Here is an 11303-nt window from a genome sequence, read left to right on the forward strand (position 1 = left end):
AACCAGATTATTTCAGTCCATATAAAATGACTGTTAGCTATGTATTCTGAAGAGAAACTTTTATGCTAATGTTCTTAAATGAAAGAGTCCACTTCTATAAATGTTACATATAAACGATCTCTCTATACAAATATTATGTGAAAGGAGATGATGAAACTTCAGGTGCCACTGCTTTAACTAGAGTCCGATAAGGCAGTCATCACCTGAACCATCATCGTACCGATTCACCTCAGTGCCGGCAGACCCAAGGTCCTTCTGATGACAAATGGAAATTTGAATTTACCTTGAAGTCCTCGGGTGCCTGTGTGGCTCAGTCAGTTAAGCGTCAGACTTCAGCTCAGGTCATGATCTCGCGGTCCAGTCTGTGGGTTCGAGCCCCACATCGGGCTCTGTGCTGACAGCTCAGAGCCTGGAGCCTGCTTCACAGTCTGTGTGTGTGTCTCTCTCTCTTTCTCTGCCCCCCCCCCCCCCGCTTACACGCTGTCTCTCTCTTTCTCTCAAAAGTAAACACTAAAAATTTTTAATTATCTTGAAGTCTCTCAGCCCCCTCAGTGGTCTGAGGTTCTCTGTAATCCCACTAAATGTTGGTGGCTCTGCCTTCGTGGAACTCTTCATTCGTGTGTCCAGACACACGCGATACTATTTATAGGTTTCACTACAGGTTTTAAATTTACCAAGCTGCTGACCCAGAAAAGATTAGATACCTCTCAAAACAGCAAGCAGTGTTCTTTATACTGCCATCTCTACTCTTCCCAAGCATTGCATAGAACAGAAAAATACCTATTTTGTAGTAGTGTGTCACTAAAAAAGAAAAAGTTGGCATGCTAGAAGGTGACATTCTTTTCAAGATACACTGACTTACACAGCCATCTGAAACATATACTTGAGAACAAGTCAGCAGAATTTTCTTCATTGTACTTTTACCGGCAGGGGCGGGCCGGGCTTACTGGAGTCACTGACAGAAGAATGGGGTGAGCGCCGCCTGTAAGATGCACCGCAGGGTCCGTGTCACTGCAGCAGTTACTCTAGACTTAGAGTTGATAGAAAGCTGCCCATAAAAGACAACTTTATCTTCCCAGTGAGCACTGTCAGAAATACATTTCCATCATGAAATTCATCTGATAGCTAAAATTCTGAATGTTCAGTGAGGGTCCCCCAAACCCTAATCACCCTCACATGTAAATGTTTCCATCACCCATCGTTATGGCTGTTCCCCAATATTTGCTTATCCAGGAGTTTCTTTTCCCTGCCGGTTTGCACTGGTTTAGAGAAAGAGCAGGGAAGGGGCAGAGACAGACAGAGAGAGAGGATATGAAATGGGCTCCGTGCTGACAGTAGAGCCCGATGCAGGGACAAAACTCACCAACCATGATGAGACCATGACCTAAGCCGAAATCAAGAATCAGCCACCTAACCAACTGAGCCACCTAAGCACCCCCAGTTTGTTTATTTTTGAGAGAGAGAGAGAGCGCGCTCATGCACGGGGGTGAGGGGCAGAGACTAGAGGGGAGAGAATCCCAAGCCCACGGGGCTCAAACCCATGAACCATGAAATCATGATCTGAACTGATACCAAGAGTCAGGCGCTCGGACGACTGAGCCACCTAGGCACTTTTGAGCTTTTTTTACAATTACTGTTTCTCAGATTCTAGTGTTTGATGTTTGTTTTCTGCTATTACAGAAAATGTAGTTTTCTAGCCATGGTCTTTAATGTTTTGAAATATGTTCTTCTCTGACATGGAAATTATCTTTACAGACTTTTCTGCACAATCAGAAATCATCTTGTAGGCAGTGATAATTTGGTAGTAGAATTTTTTTAAATGAATGTTTCTTAATTAAAGCCTGTTCTTTGAAGTTAATTTAGAATGAAAATAGAATGATAAATGTGGTTGTTTTAGGGCAAGGCATGAAGTTTTTTTGTTTTTTTTTTTTTTAACGTTTGAGAGAGAGACAGAGTGTCAATGGGGAAGGGGCAGAGAGAGAGAGAAAGAGGGAGACACAGAACCTGAAGCAGGCTCCAGGCTCTGAGCTGTCAGCACAGATGTGGGGCTTGAACCCACAAACCATGAGATCATGACCTGAGCCAAAGTCAGATACTCAACCAGCTGAGCCACCCAGATAGGTGCCCCATTATGAAGTGTGTGAAGTGTGTTTTCAGGCTTATATACTAAGAAGCGTTAATAGTAAGAAGACATTTCAGTGTGTTCTTGATCTAAATCTAGATTTTTATCTACTTTGTTTCATCTGGCAAATTAACCTTTTAAATTTGGGAAGCCATGAGAGAATTTGACCAATAGGTGGCATGGTGCACTAGCTTAAAAGCTGATGAACCCCGTGCACTCACATGGACTGTTCAGGGACCATGAAACCAGGTTCATAGTATGGACCCACTGACCAGCTCAGGGACTAGAAGGTGGACTAGAACAGATGTGTAGTCTGGCCCCGTTATTTAATACACTTGGTACTAATCTATGATTAGAAAATGTTCAGTGCCAAAAAACTAACAATTGATTTGTTTTCTTGTTTTTAAATGCTAGATGCTGGCATTTAGTCCACATAGGGCTTAGCTGTCTACAGATCCTTTATCTTAGAACCGAGCACAGCTGAAAACCTTCCAGGTTACATGTTGCTTTTCAAGAACATTTTGGCTCAGTTTGGTGGTGTTGTCTTTATCCCTGGCCCTACTGCTTGTGGAAGACCAAATGACACAAAGATTATATCAGTAATAAGTTTAATTCTAGACAAATGTCTAAGATTAATAATTTACTACTCTTAATACTTTTGGTTAATTTATATTTAAATTTTATATTTATGTTTAAATATAAATTATATTTACATTTAAAATTAACCAAAAGTGAAGATTGTTGGTAAAGCGATTTAGGAGAATCTTGAGTTTCTCAAGCAGCATGGAATGAGGGAAAGTTATCACCTCTCTTGGAAAAGTCCTAAGGAGGTAAGATTATGAAGGGTGACCTGAATTGAAGAATGGAGGAAAAGAGAGGCAAACTAGATGAATACTTGAGGCCATGTTCCTTTGAGGGGACAGGTTGAGAGTGGTCATTTGGGGGTAGGAGTGAAACTCGTTGTCTGAAACAGTCAGAAGGGATGTATTCCCCAGCACAGTTGGAGACGCTTGGTTGGTGGGACTGGGAAGAGGGTCTTGCTCAGCTTAGCTGGAAAAGAATAAGAACGAAGGAAGACAGACTCTGAGGACACGCCATCCTGTGAGTTGTGCCCAACGTTGCGGGACTTATAATTAGACTTCACCCATCAGAGTAGGGAGCCCAGTGACTGTAAGGCGTAAAATGGTGCACAGTGATTGTTTACAGTGGCGTGAAGAGTAAGCAGGAAAGACGCACATCAAATTAGGGAAGTGTGACCGCGGCGTGCTGTGACAACAGAGCGCGATACCGGAGGGGCTGCGGACGGAGTGCGGGTGATGAAACACTGGTAAATGAGAACAAACCCAGAGGTTCTCGTATAGAAGACTAGAGGTAGACTGACATTATCCCTGAGCAGTGTTGTCTCATCCTTGTTTGGGTTTGACTCAGGTAGAGTAGGATTAGGGTAAGAGGAGTGACAGAGCAGGAAGTGGATGCTTAGACCCTGTGCCTGTAAAGGCTCCTGCCACTTTAGGATTAAGGGCCTGGGTTGTAAATTGAAAAATCCTGGAACAGACCAGTCACCTGCATGTGTCACAGAAGCATATACATTTAACCTTTGGAACCTGCCCCTTTGGTTACCATACCCTTCCTTCAGTTATCATTAGTCAGCCCTCGCACCTTCACTGCCCACACCTGTCCCTGGCTCTGTCCACCTTGGGCTTTCATCTCTTCCTTGTTCCCTTGATGCACTTTGCATTCCAAGTTTGTGCTTGTGAGTTCCTGAACAGATCACTTGCTGCTCTGCCACCATCACCCCTTCCTCTGCCCCAGGGGCTTCCCACCCTCCACTGGCGTTCCTGCCAGTGTCCTGTTTATTGATTCACAGCACGGCCAACTGTTTGTTTCTGGAGATAATTATAATGGGAAATCCTGTTAAAAAATGCATATGGGCCTTGGTTCTGTTTTTATAAATTTATAAAAAAATTAAAGGAGACCCTAGTAAAACAAGCACATCCTAGATGATTGTAAAATCAGAAATTATGACCACATCTCTCCAAAACACATACTACAGTACACAGTGTGGAGATCACTGAGTGCTTGAGAACCGTGTGACAGAGGAGGAATAAAGATAGTTTGTTCTCCTTCCCAGTGTTAGCGCTGTCTTCCCGGGATGGGAGGGGCCTTTCTCCTCTTCCGTTTGTACAACACCATTCCCATGGCTGGACCTCAGTTAGTTGAATTAATATGACCGGGGTCTGCCAAACTGCTGTATTTGCCCACTTAGCTACATCTATTGATAATTTACCACCAATTCTATTTAAATGATATACATCTATAATCTGGCCTTACTTGCTTTTCTTACTTTCCCTGGAATAATTTTAAATTTAAAGTAGATGCAACATAACTTTTCATTCATTCTGCAAATATTTATTAAATGTCTACTCTGTCAAGTACGGGGGCTTCACAGAAAGAATAAGCAATGGTTTTGGTCTACCAGGAGCACTGAGTTTAGGGAATAAATTTGCTTGTATATAAATAATCACACTGTGATGAACAAGTTGAGAGAGATTTCAGAGTTCTGTGGTGTCACAAAACGGGGCAGGGGTGGGGGGGAACCTACTTAATCTGATTAGATCAGGAAAGACTCCCTGAAGAACAACAACTTTCTGACCTGGCTGTTAAAGAAGGAGGATAAATTTTCCAGGTACAGGAGCTTGGGACAGGGCCTTCTGTGGCGAACAGGAAGGAACACATTGGTGGTGAGAGGTGTGATCAGTGCCCATTGAGGGCGGGGGGGGGGGCGGCACACAGTGGACAGCAAGTGCCCCCCTGTGCATCCCTGTTAGTGCCCGACCGCGTTGTTTGACCCTCATCCCACTGGAAGTGCGTAAGCAGCTCTGTGACCTGATCAGACCCATGTTTCAAAAGAATGAAGGAAGAGAGCTGAAGACGGGGAGACCATTCATCTGCCAGACCTGTTCTAGACTCCTGGGGTGCAGCAGGGAACCACGCCCTTGAGGACCTGACGTTTTAGTTGAGAGAATGAAAAAAAAATTTTATATATACACGTGTGTGTGTGTAATACACATACGTGCATACATACAGCATATTTCAGATTTTGAGGTACAAGAGGAAAAGGTCAGAATAGAAGAATGGATTGCTGAGTAAATAGAAGGGGGCTTAATCTCGGGTGTGGGCAGACAGTAAAGTCAGGAGCAAGGAGGGAGTATCCTCGGGTGGGGGAGGCAGGAAACAGAGGCAACAAGTCCTAAACTGGGCCTGGCTTAGAGCTTTATCATTAAAAAAAATTTTTTTTAAGAGTGCATGCACAGGGGTCCATGGCAGAGGGAGGGAGCGGGGGGTGGGGGCAGATAGAGGGAGAATCTTAAGCAGGCTCCATGCTCAGCACAGAGATCGACAAGGGGCAGTATCCCACAACCCTGGGTTCACGACCTAAGCTGAAATCGAGAGTTCGACACTCAACTGACTGAACCCCTCAGGCACCCCAGAGCTTTATCATTCAGAACACAATCTCCTGGGTCTTACACAGTTGAGCACTATGCCAGAGCATGACGAAAGGATAGCCCAGAAGACCAGCTGGTCAAAATGGACTAAAGTGGGCACTTTGTACAAGTAGGGTGTAAATGTCTTAACCTGGAGCTTAAACTGGGCTTACAGATTGTTAGGTTTATAAAGCAGAATACCTTGTGAAAGCTTGTGGAAAGAGAATGAGTCTGTACTTCACACTGACCAATGTCTGTGGCCTCCTCCCCAGCCCTGGCCATGGGTCTCTGTGTTGCCATGATCGCCTTTGTCCGCCTGCCCAGCCTCAAGGTCTCCTGCCTGCTTCTCTCAGGGCTTCTAATCTATGATGTCTTTTGGGTAAGTGTTTCCCTGAAGCCCCCAGGCTCTTTTGTGTTTAATGGGATTGTTTCCTCTCCAAAATTGCTAAGTATCCAAATTCTGGCTGGCTGGAGTACCTCCTAAGACCACTCCTCCCAGTGCTAAACCGTATATGTTAAAGGTAAGCAGGCATCTGTCCAGGCCTTTGTTGAGACAAGTTAAACAGATAGTACATGTGTGTCTCTTGGGGTGAGGTAGAGAACAGGCAGGCCGAGTTCTCTGCCCTGGGAGCCAAGATTTTTCTTTCACCTCAGAGCACTGCAGTCAGAAAAGCTTGGTGTTGCAGTGTTCTGAGACATGGCTCCTAAGAACAAGGAGGGCTGATGCGGAAACCAGGCTGCTGCTAGCTCCCTCTGTTGAAGATGTCTCTCCATTCGGCAGGTGTTTTTCTCCGCCTACATCTTCAATAGCAATGTCATGGTGAAGGTGGCCACACAGCCGGCTGACAATCCCCTTGACGTTCTATCCCGGAAGCTCCACCTGGGGCCTAATGTTGGGCGCGATGTTCCTCGCCTGTCTCTGCCTGGAAAACTGGTCTTTCCCAGGTAGGACTGGCGTGTTGGGCCTCATCTTGCAATGGTTAACACACTGTCTTCCCCCTGTGCCTCTGTGCTCCTTGTTGGGTCTTTGTCATCAACGCTCTTTATCCTAGACTGGAAGAGAGCTGTGAGTCGTCTGTCCATTTTACAAATGAGGAAGAGAATACTGATTTGACTTGCAAAGATTTGTCATTAAATGATACAGGTGCTGCTTTTTATTATTGATTAATGTTCTCAAATAACCATATGTTACTACTGTTAGCCATATTTTAGAGTTGGCTGGAGGGAATTCACAGGAGAATCTGGATCTTTTTTACTTCTAAGATGTTTGTAAAAGATGTCCTAATGCTAAAATTATACAGTTGCTGGTAATATAATCTTGGAAAAAATTATGTTGCTTTAATACCCGTGTCTGGTAGTAGTCAGGTGCTTGTTTGAAGTCACAGCAGCGGATGTGTGACAAATACTGAATTGCTTGACATTTTTTAGAGGAAACGGTACTTAAACAGAATACTTTAGCAGTCACTTTCGAGATGCTCTATTAAAGCAGTGAGGAGCCTGGCAGAAGACATCCATCGCCAGTACTCTTTTGGCGTGTAACCTTTAAACTCTTACAAACTAGTGTTGCTCCACCTCTAGAGATTTCCATTTCCCATTCAGGTAAGTCCAACTTCTTAAAAAGCTGACAAACAACTTTGCACAGGAGGAGAAATGGGATTGTGGAGGGTGGCATCCCTGACCTGTGACACTGCATTCCAGCTCCACCGGCAGTCACTTCTCTATGTTGGGCATTGGGGACATCGTGATGCCTGGACTCCTGTTGTGCTTTGTCCTTCGTTACGACAACTACAAAAAACAAGCCAGCGGTGACTCCTGCGGTGCCTCTGGACCCGCCAATATCTCTGGACGCATGCAGAAGGTCTCCTACTTTCACTGCACCCTCATTGGATACTTTGTAGGTAAGAGAGAGTGGGAGAGGCATGTGATCCGCTGACCGTCCTCCAAGCCCGGGAGTGAAATCAGGCCCTCTAGCTGCAGACGCTGGATGGAAGGAGAGCAGTGACTGTGGTTGCTGTTATAGACAACCACCAAGGACAGACAGCAGTGGCCTGTGAGATGACGCGGGCTGGCGCACTGGCCAGCCCTGTTCCCTATCCCGCAGTATCTGTGGAGAGCACTGGAGGAAGAGTCTGGTCAGTTCTACTGCACAGTGATCGTGGATCAGTCTGTGTGCTTAATTAAATCTTCAGCTTGAAGTTAATCCATGTCATGCTTATTTCCCATTTTATTAAACAGGGACTTCCCTTTGTATTTCCTAACAGGCCTGTCACCTCTGATCTTAGACTCCTACTAGGCTAGTTGTTCTCTGGGCAGCTAACTTACAACTGATAGGAAGAGACCTGTGTGATGGGGCTAGGAGTTGCGGTAACCCGTCTACACCTACAATGGCTACAGCAGGGTGGTTTGTTTCAGTACAAAAACTCAGAGACGGGCATGGCAAGTGGCATGAGCACCGAACAGCAGAGGAGACTGAGACTCAGAGAAGTAACTTGCTATAGCCAGGGTTACATAACTTTTCTAAGTAGCACAGTTGGAATTTGAACCCAGGTCTTTTGCCTCCAAGTCTGGCATCACATACGACAAAGAGGAAGGCCAGGCACCTCAAAGCAGAAGGGAGGGCTCGAACCAGGAACCTGAGCACAGAGCGAGGCTTGGGCCACTCACGGGTCCTTGCGATTGTAGAATTTCTAAAGCTGTACCATTCCACGCTTCTTTACCTGCGAGAGCTGAGCATTTCATACCCTGCCCACTGGACAGAATATGTCACAGTAGAGCTGTCCAGTCTGAAGACCCTGGCAAGCAGCAGCCAGGTCACAGGTCCTTTTCTCTCGGGGCCAGCCCCTTGGCGTTATTCACGAGTATTCTTCTCTCCTCATAGGTCTGCTCACTGCTACTGTGGCATCGCGCATACACCGCGCAGCCCAGCCGGCCCTTCTCTACTTGGTGCCATTTACCCTATTGCCACTGCTCACGATGGCCTATTTAAAGGTGAGAGAAGCAGTTAAAACCTGTGAAAGCAATAACTTGGCATATATTCTCCTTGTCCGAGGTGGTTCTCCTTAAGCCCCAGAGCTCTTGATCTTGACAGTGGGTTGATGTGTTTTTGCTAACCTGATATTAGCAGCCTCTTCCAGACTGTTGCAACCACTGGCAGAAAATGCTAATGATAATGAGTTGGACCCTCACACCACCTGGTCATGGATGAACTAACTGAAATCCCTAGAGCTCAGCTGCAGAGACTTCCTGTTTCCCTTAAAAGCACCACCCTATTGTCACTTAACAGCTTTTTTAATTCTCTGCATCAAAACTTGGAAATAATTAGGAAATGTATGATGACAGCTAGACGTGAAGCATTACAAGAGTTGCATTATTCCCATTTTACGGGGGAGGCAGCAGGGAGGTAAACTAACTTGCCTTTAGCATCTCACTCAGAAATGATAGAACTTACACCCTTCTTGGCTTAAGGGGCCTAAGAGCTCTTCTAGCGAGTTCTTCAAAGAATGGTGGCTATCTTTCAGTGCATGAAATTGGAATGTTCCTTGATTCCCCGCAGAAGCAGTGGGATCTGAGATCAAGAATCAAAGAGGACTTATATGTATGTGTGGCTCACATTTAAACCTGTAACTTAGGAAAGTTCCTTCTTCCCCAGGGTGACCTTCGGCGGATGTGGTCTGAGCCATTCCACTCGAAGTCCAGCAGCTCCCGATTCCTGGAAGTATGATGGATCCCAGAGAGTGACCGGAATGGCCATCTTAGTCCTTTTCTGTCAACGCGTGGTTTTGTTTCCTCTTAGAGCTGGCGTGGTACTCGGAGATGTACCTGTTTAAGGAACTGACGTGTGACTGGATTTTGCGTTTGCAGGGCGCTTGTTTGCAGGAGCGAGGGGCCGGAGCCCTGCTTGGTTCTTTCTCTTCCTGCCGTCGTATGGGCGGAGCCCCTGCTGAAGTGACAGGCCCTCCCCAGCGCTCCTTCCTCCCCCGTTTTTATGAATCTGCACCAGACTGTTACCTGTGGGGGATGGAGATGTGACTGTTTAAAACTGACTGACAACGGCAAGGAGTCGTTCTATACCTTTTGAACACTAAAAGGATGAAAAAATATTAGCAAACCGAAGTTTCTTCAGTGAACCCTCAAGAACTTTGGGACCAGTTTCCTATGGGGGACTCAGTTTCAGAGAACTGAGACAGAAGCTCTTCTGTCGTTCTATTCTTTCCTTTTTTTGGATTTATTAAATATTTTCTGTGGTGTGAAGTGACTTATTAAATCCACAGACACTGAGTGACTTCTTACAACATATACATAAGAATTTCATGTCCACCCAGATGTTGTGTTGGCAGTGAACGAGGGCACGGTTTTTATACATACACACACACACACACACCCATAGGTATATATGAATAAACAAAAATTAAAATCTGCTAAGATCATGCTGTGTAGCAGACAGGGACTTGCTGTAATTTTTAGCATGTAGAGCAGTTGACTCTGGCTTCCTTGTATATGGATAAGCTGCTGTCTTTCCCTCCACAACTGAACGTGCAGTTAAAAACCAGTATAGTATTTGTACTGATATACTCATGGACTTTAGGGGGCTCTCATTTGGTTTTGATCAGTGTAGCAAATTAGGGATGAAAAGTTAAAACTTTTTGGCCCTTTTTTTGTTCGTTTTTACAGGCTTCTCCTTTGCAGGGTTCTTAGTAGTTTCTTCTTGAACCAATGCATGTAATATAGCAGCAGGTGTCTTTGTGCTTTCTGATCATAGTAATGTACTACTTGTAAATACATTTTTCTATTTTCTATTTTTTTTTGTATTTTTTTTTTTGGCATTTTGTTTCATTGGTGTGCTGTATTTTCCATGCCCTCACTCCTTTAAGAAAAAAAAAGGAAAAAAGCAACACAATCCTGTCCTTGCTGTTGTGATTATGGTCTTGGTTTACCTGTGGTGACAACTGGGTATTGGGGACAAATGTCAGCACCCCTCTCAGCTGGGCCCTACAGCCTAGGAGTTGCGGAAGGAGCGACCTGCTCTGTCCCCTTAGAATTTGGCCATGTGCTGTGGTCTTCGCTGGAGAGCTTGCATTCTGGTAACTAAGTGTGATCACGTCAGCTCGCCATGGTCTCCGCAGCCCCAGCCTGGTAAGAAACTGTCCAGGGTACAGGCAGAGAGAATCCTGGCTCCCTGACAACAGAAGTCAGAGAAGGGCCCATGTGTCCTGGTTTCTCCCTGCAGCAGGTGGCCTGCCTCGACCCGTGTGAGGAACGGTGTGCTGGGCTTCCCGGTACTGAAGCCACGGCGACAGAGCTCGTGGGTGGGGCGTGTTGCGGGGCGGGAGGGCGGACGTCATCAGGATGGTCGGTGCGTTCTTCTGTTGTGTCTTCAAATCCTGCTGAGGGCTGTTTTGTGTTTTGTTGGTTTTGTTTTTGTTTTTTTAATAAATGACTCCTTTCTAGCCTTTGTCACCTCATCTTCACTTTTGGTTGTTGGCACCACACGGAGCTCCCGTCACCTCCTGCCTGCTGCGCCTGTTCCAGAAGACTGACGGGAAGACCCTGTCTCCAGACAAGGTCGCCCGTGGCTCTGGGTCAGTCCTAGAGATGTCAAAGAGTTGACGCTTCCGTTGTCCACAGAACTCAAAACGGCCTCTGGATTTGGTGAAGACCAAAGGTACACTCGTGGACGCGCTGCTCATTGGCTGTGT

At 45.7% G+C, this 11303-nt stretch overlaps 1 protein-coding gene across 2 annotated transcripts in view; it reads left to right on the forward strand.

Annotated features, from left to right (window-relative positions):
- SPPL3 (signal peptide peptidase like 3) overlaps positions 1–11054 on the forward strand; it is a 134058-nt gene extending 123004 nt beyond the window's left edge. For both annotated transcript variants that reach the window (XM_029921970.1, XM_029921971.1), the window contains exons 7-11: positions 5880–5986; positions 6389–6552; positions 7306–7505; positions 8486–8595; positions 9257–11054. In XM_029921970.1, coding sequence (XP_029777830.1) covers positions 5880–5986; positions 6389–6552; positions 7306–7505; positions 8486–8595; positions 9257–9328 — 653 coding nt within the window. In that variant the 3' untranslated portion in view covers positions 9329–11054. The remainder of the gene's footprint in view (positions 1–5879; positions 5987–6388; positions 6553–7305; positions 7506–8485; positions 8596–9256) is intronic.
- The last annotated feature ends 249 nt before the right edge of the window (positions 11055–11303 follow it).

This window comes from Suricata suricatta, chromosome 14 (genome assembly GCF_006229205.1).
Source record: "Suricata suricatta isolate VVHF042 chromosome 14, meerkat_22Aug2017_6uvM2_HiC, whole genome shotgun sequence".
Taxonomy (NCBI): domain Eukaryota; kingdom Metazoa; phylum Chordata; class Mammalia; order Carnivora; family Herpestidae; genus Suricata; species Suricata suricatta.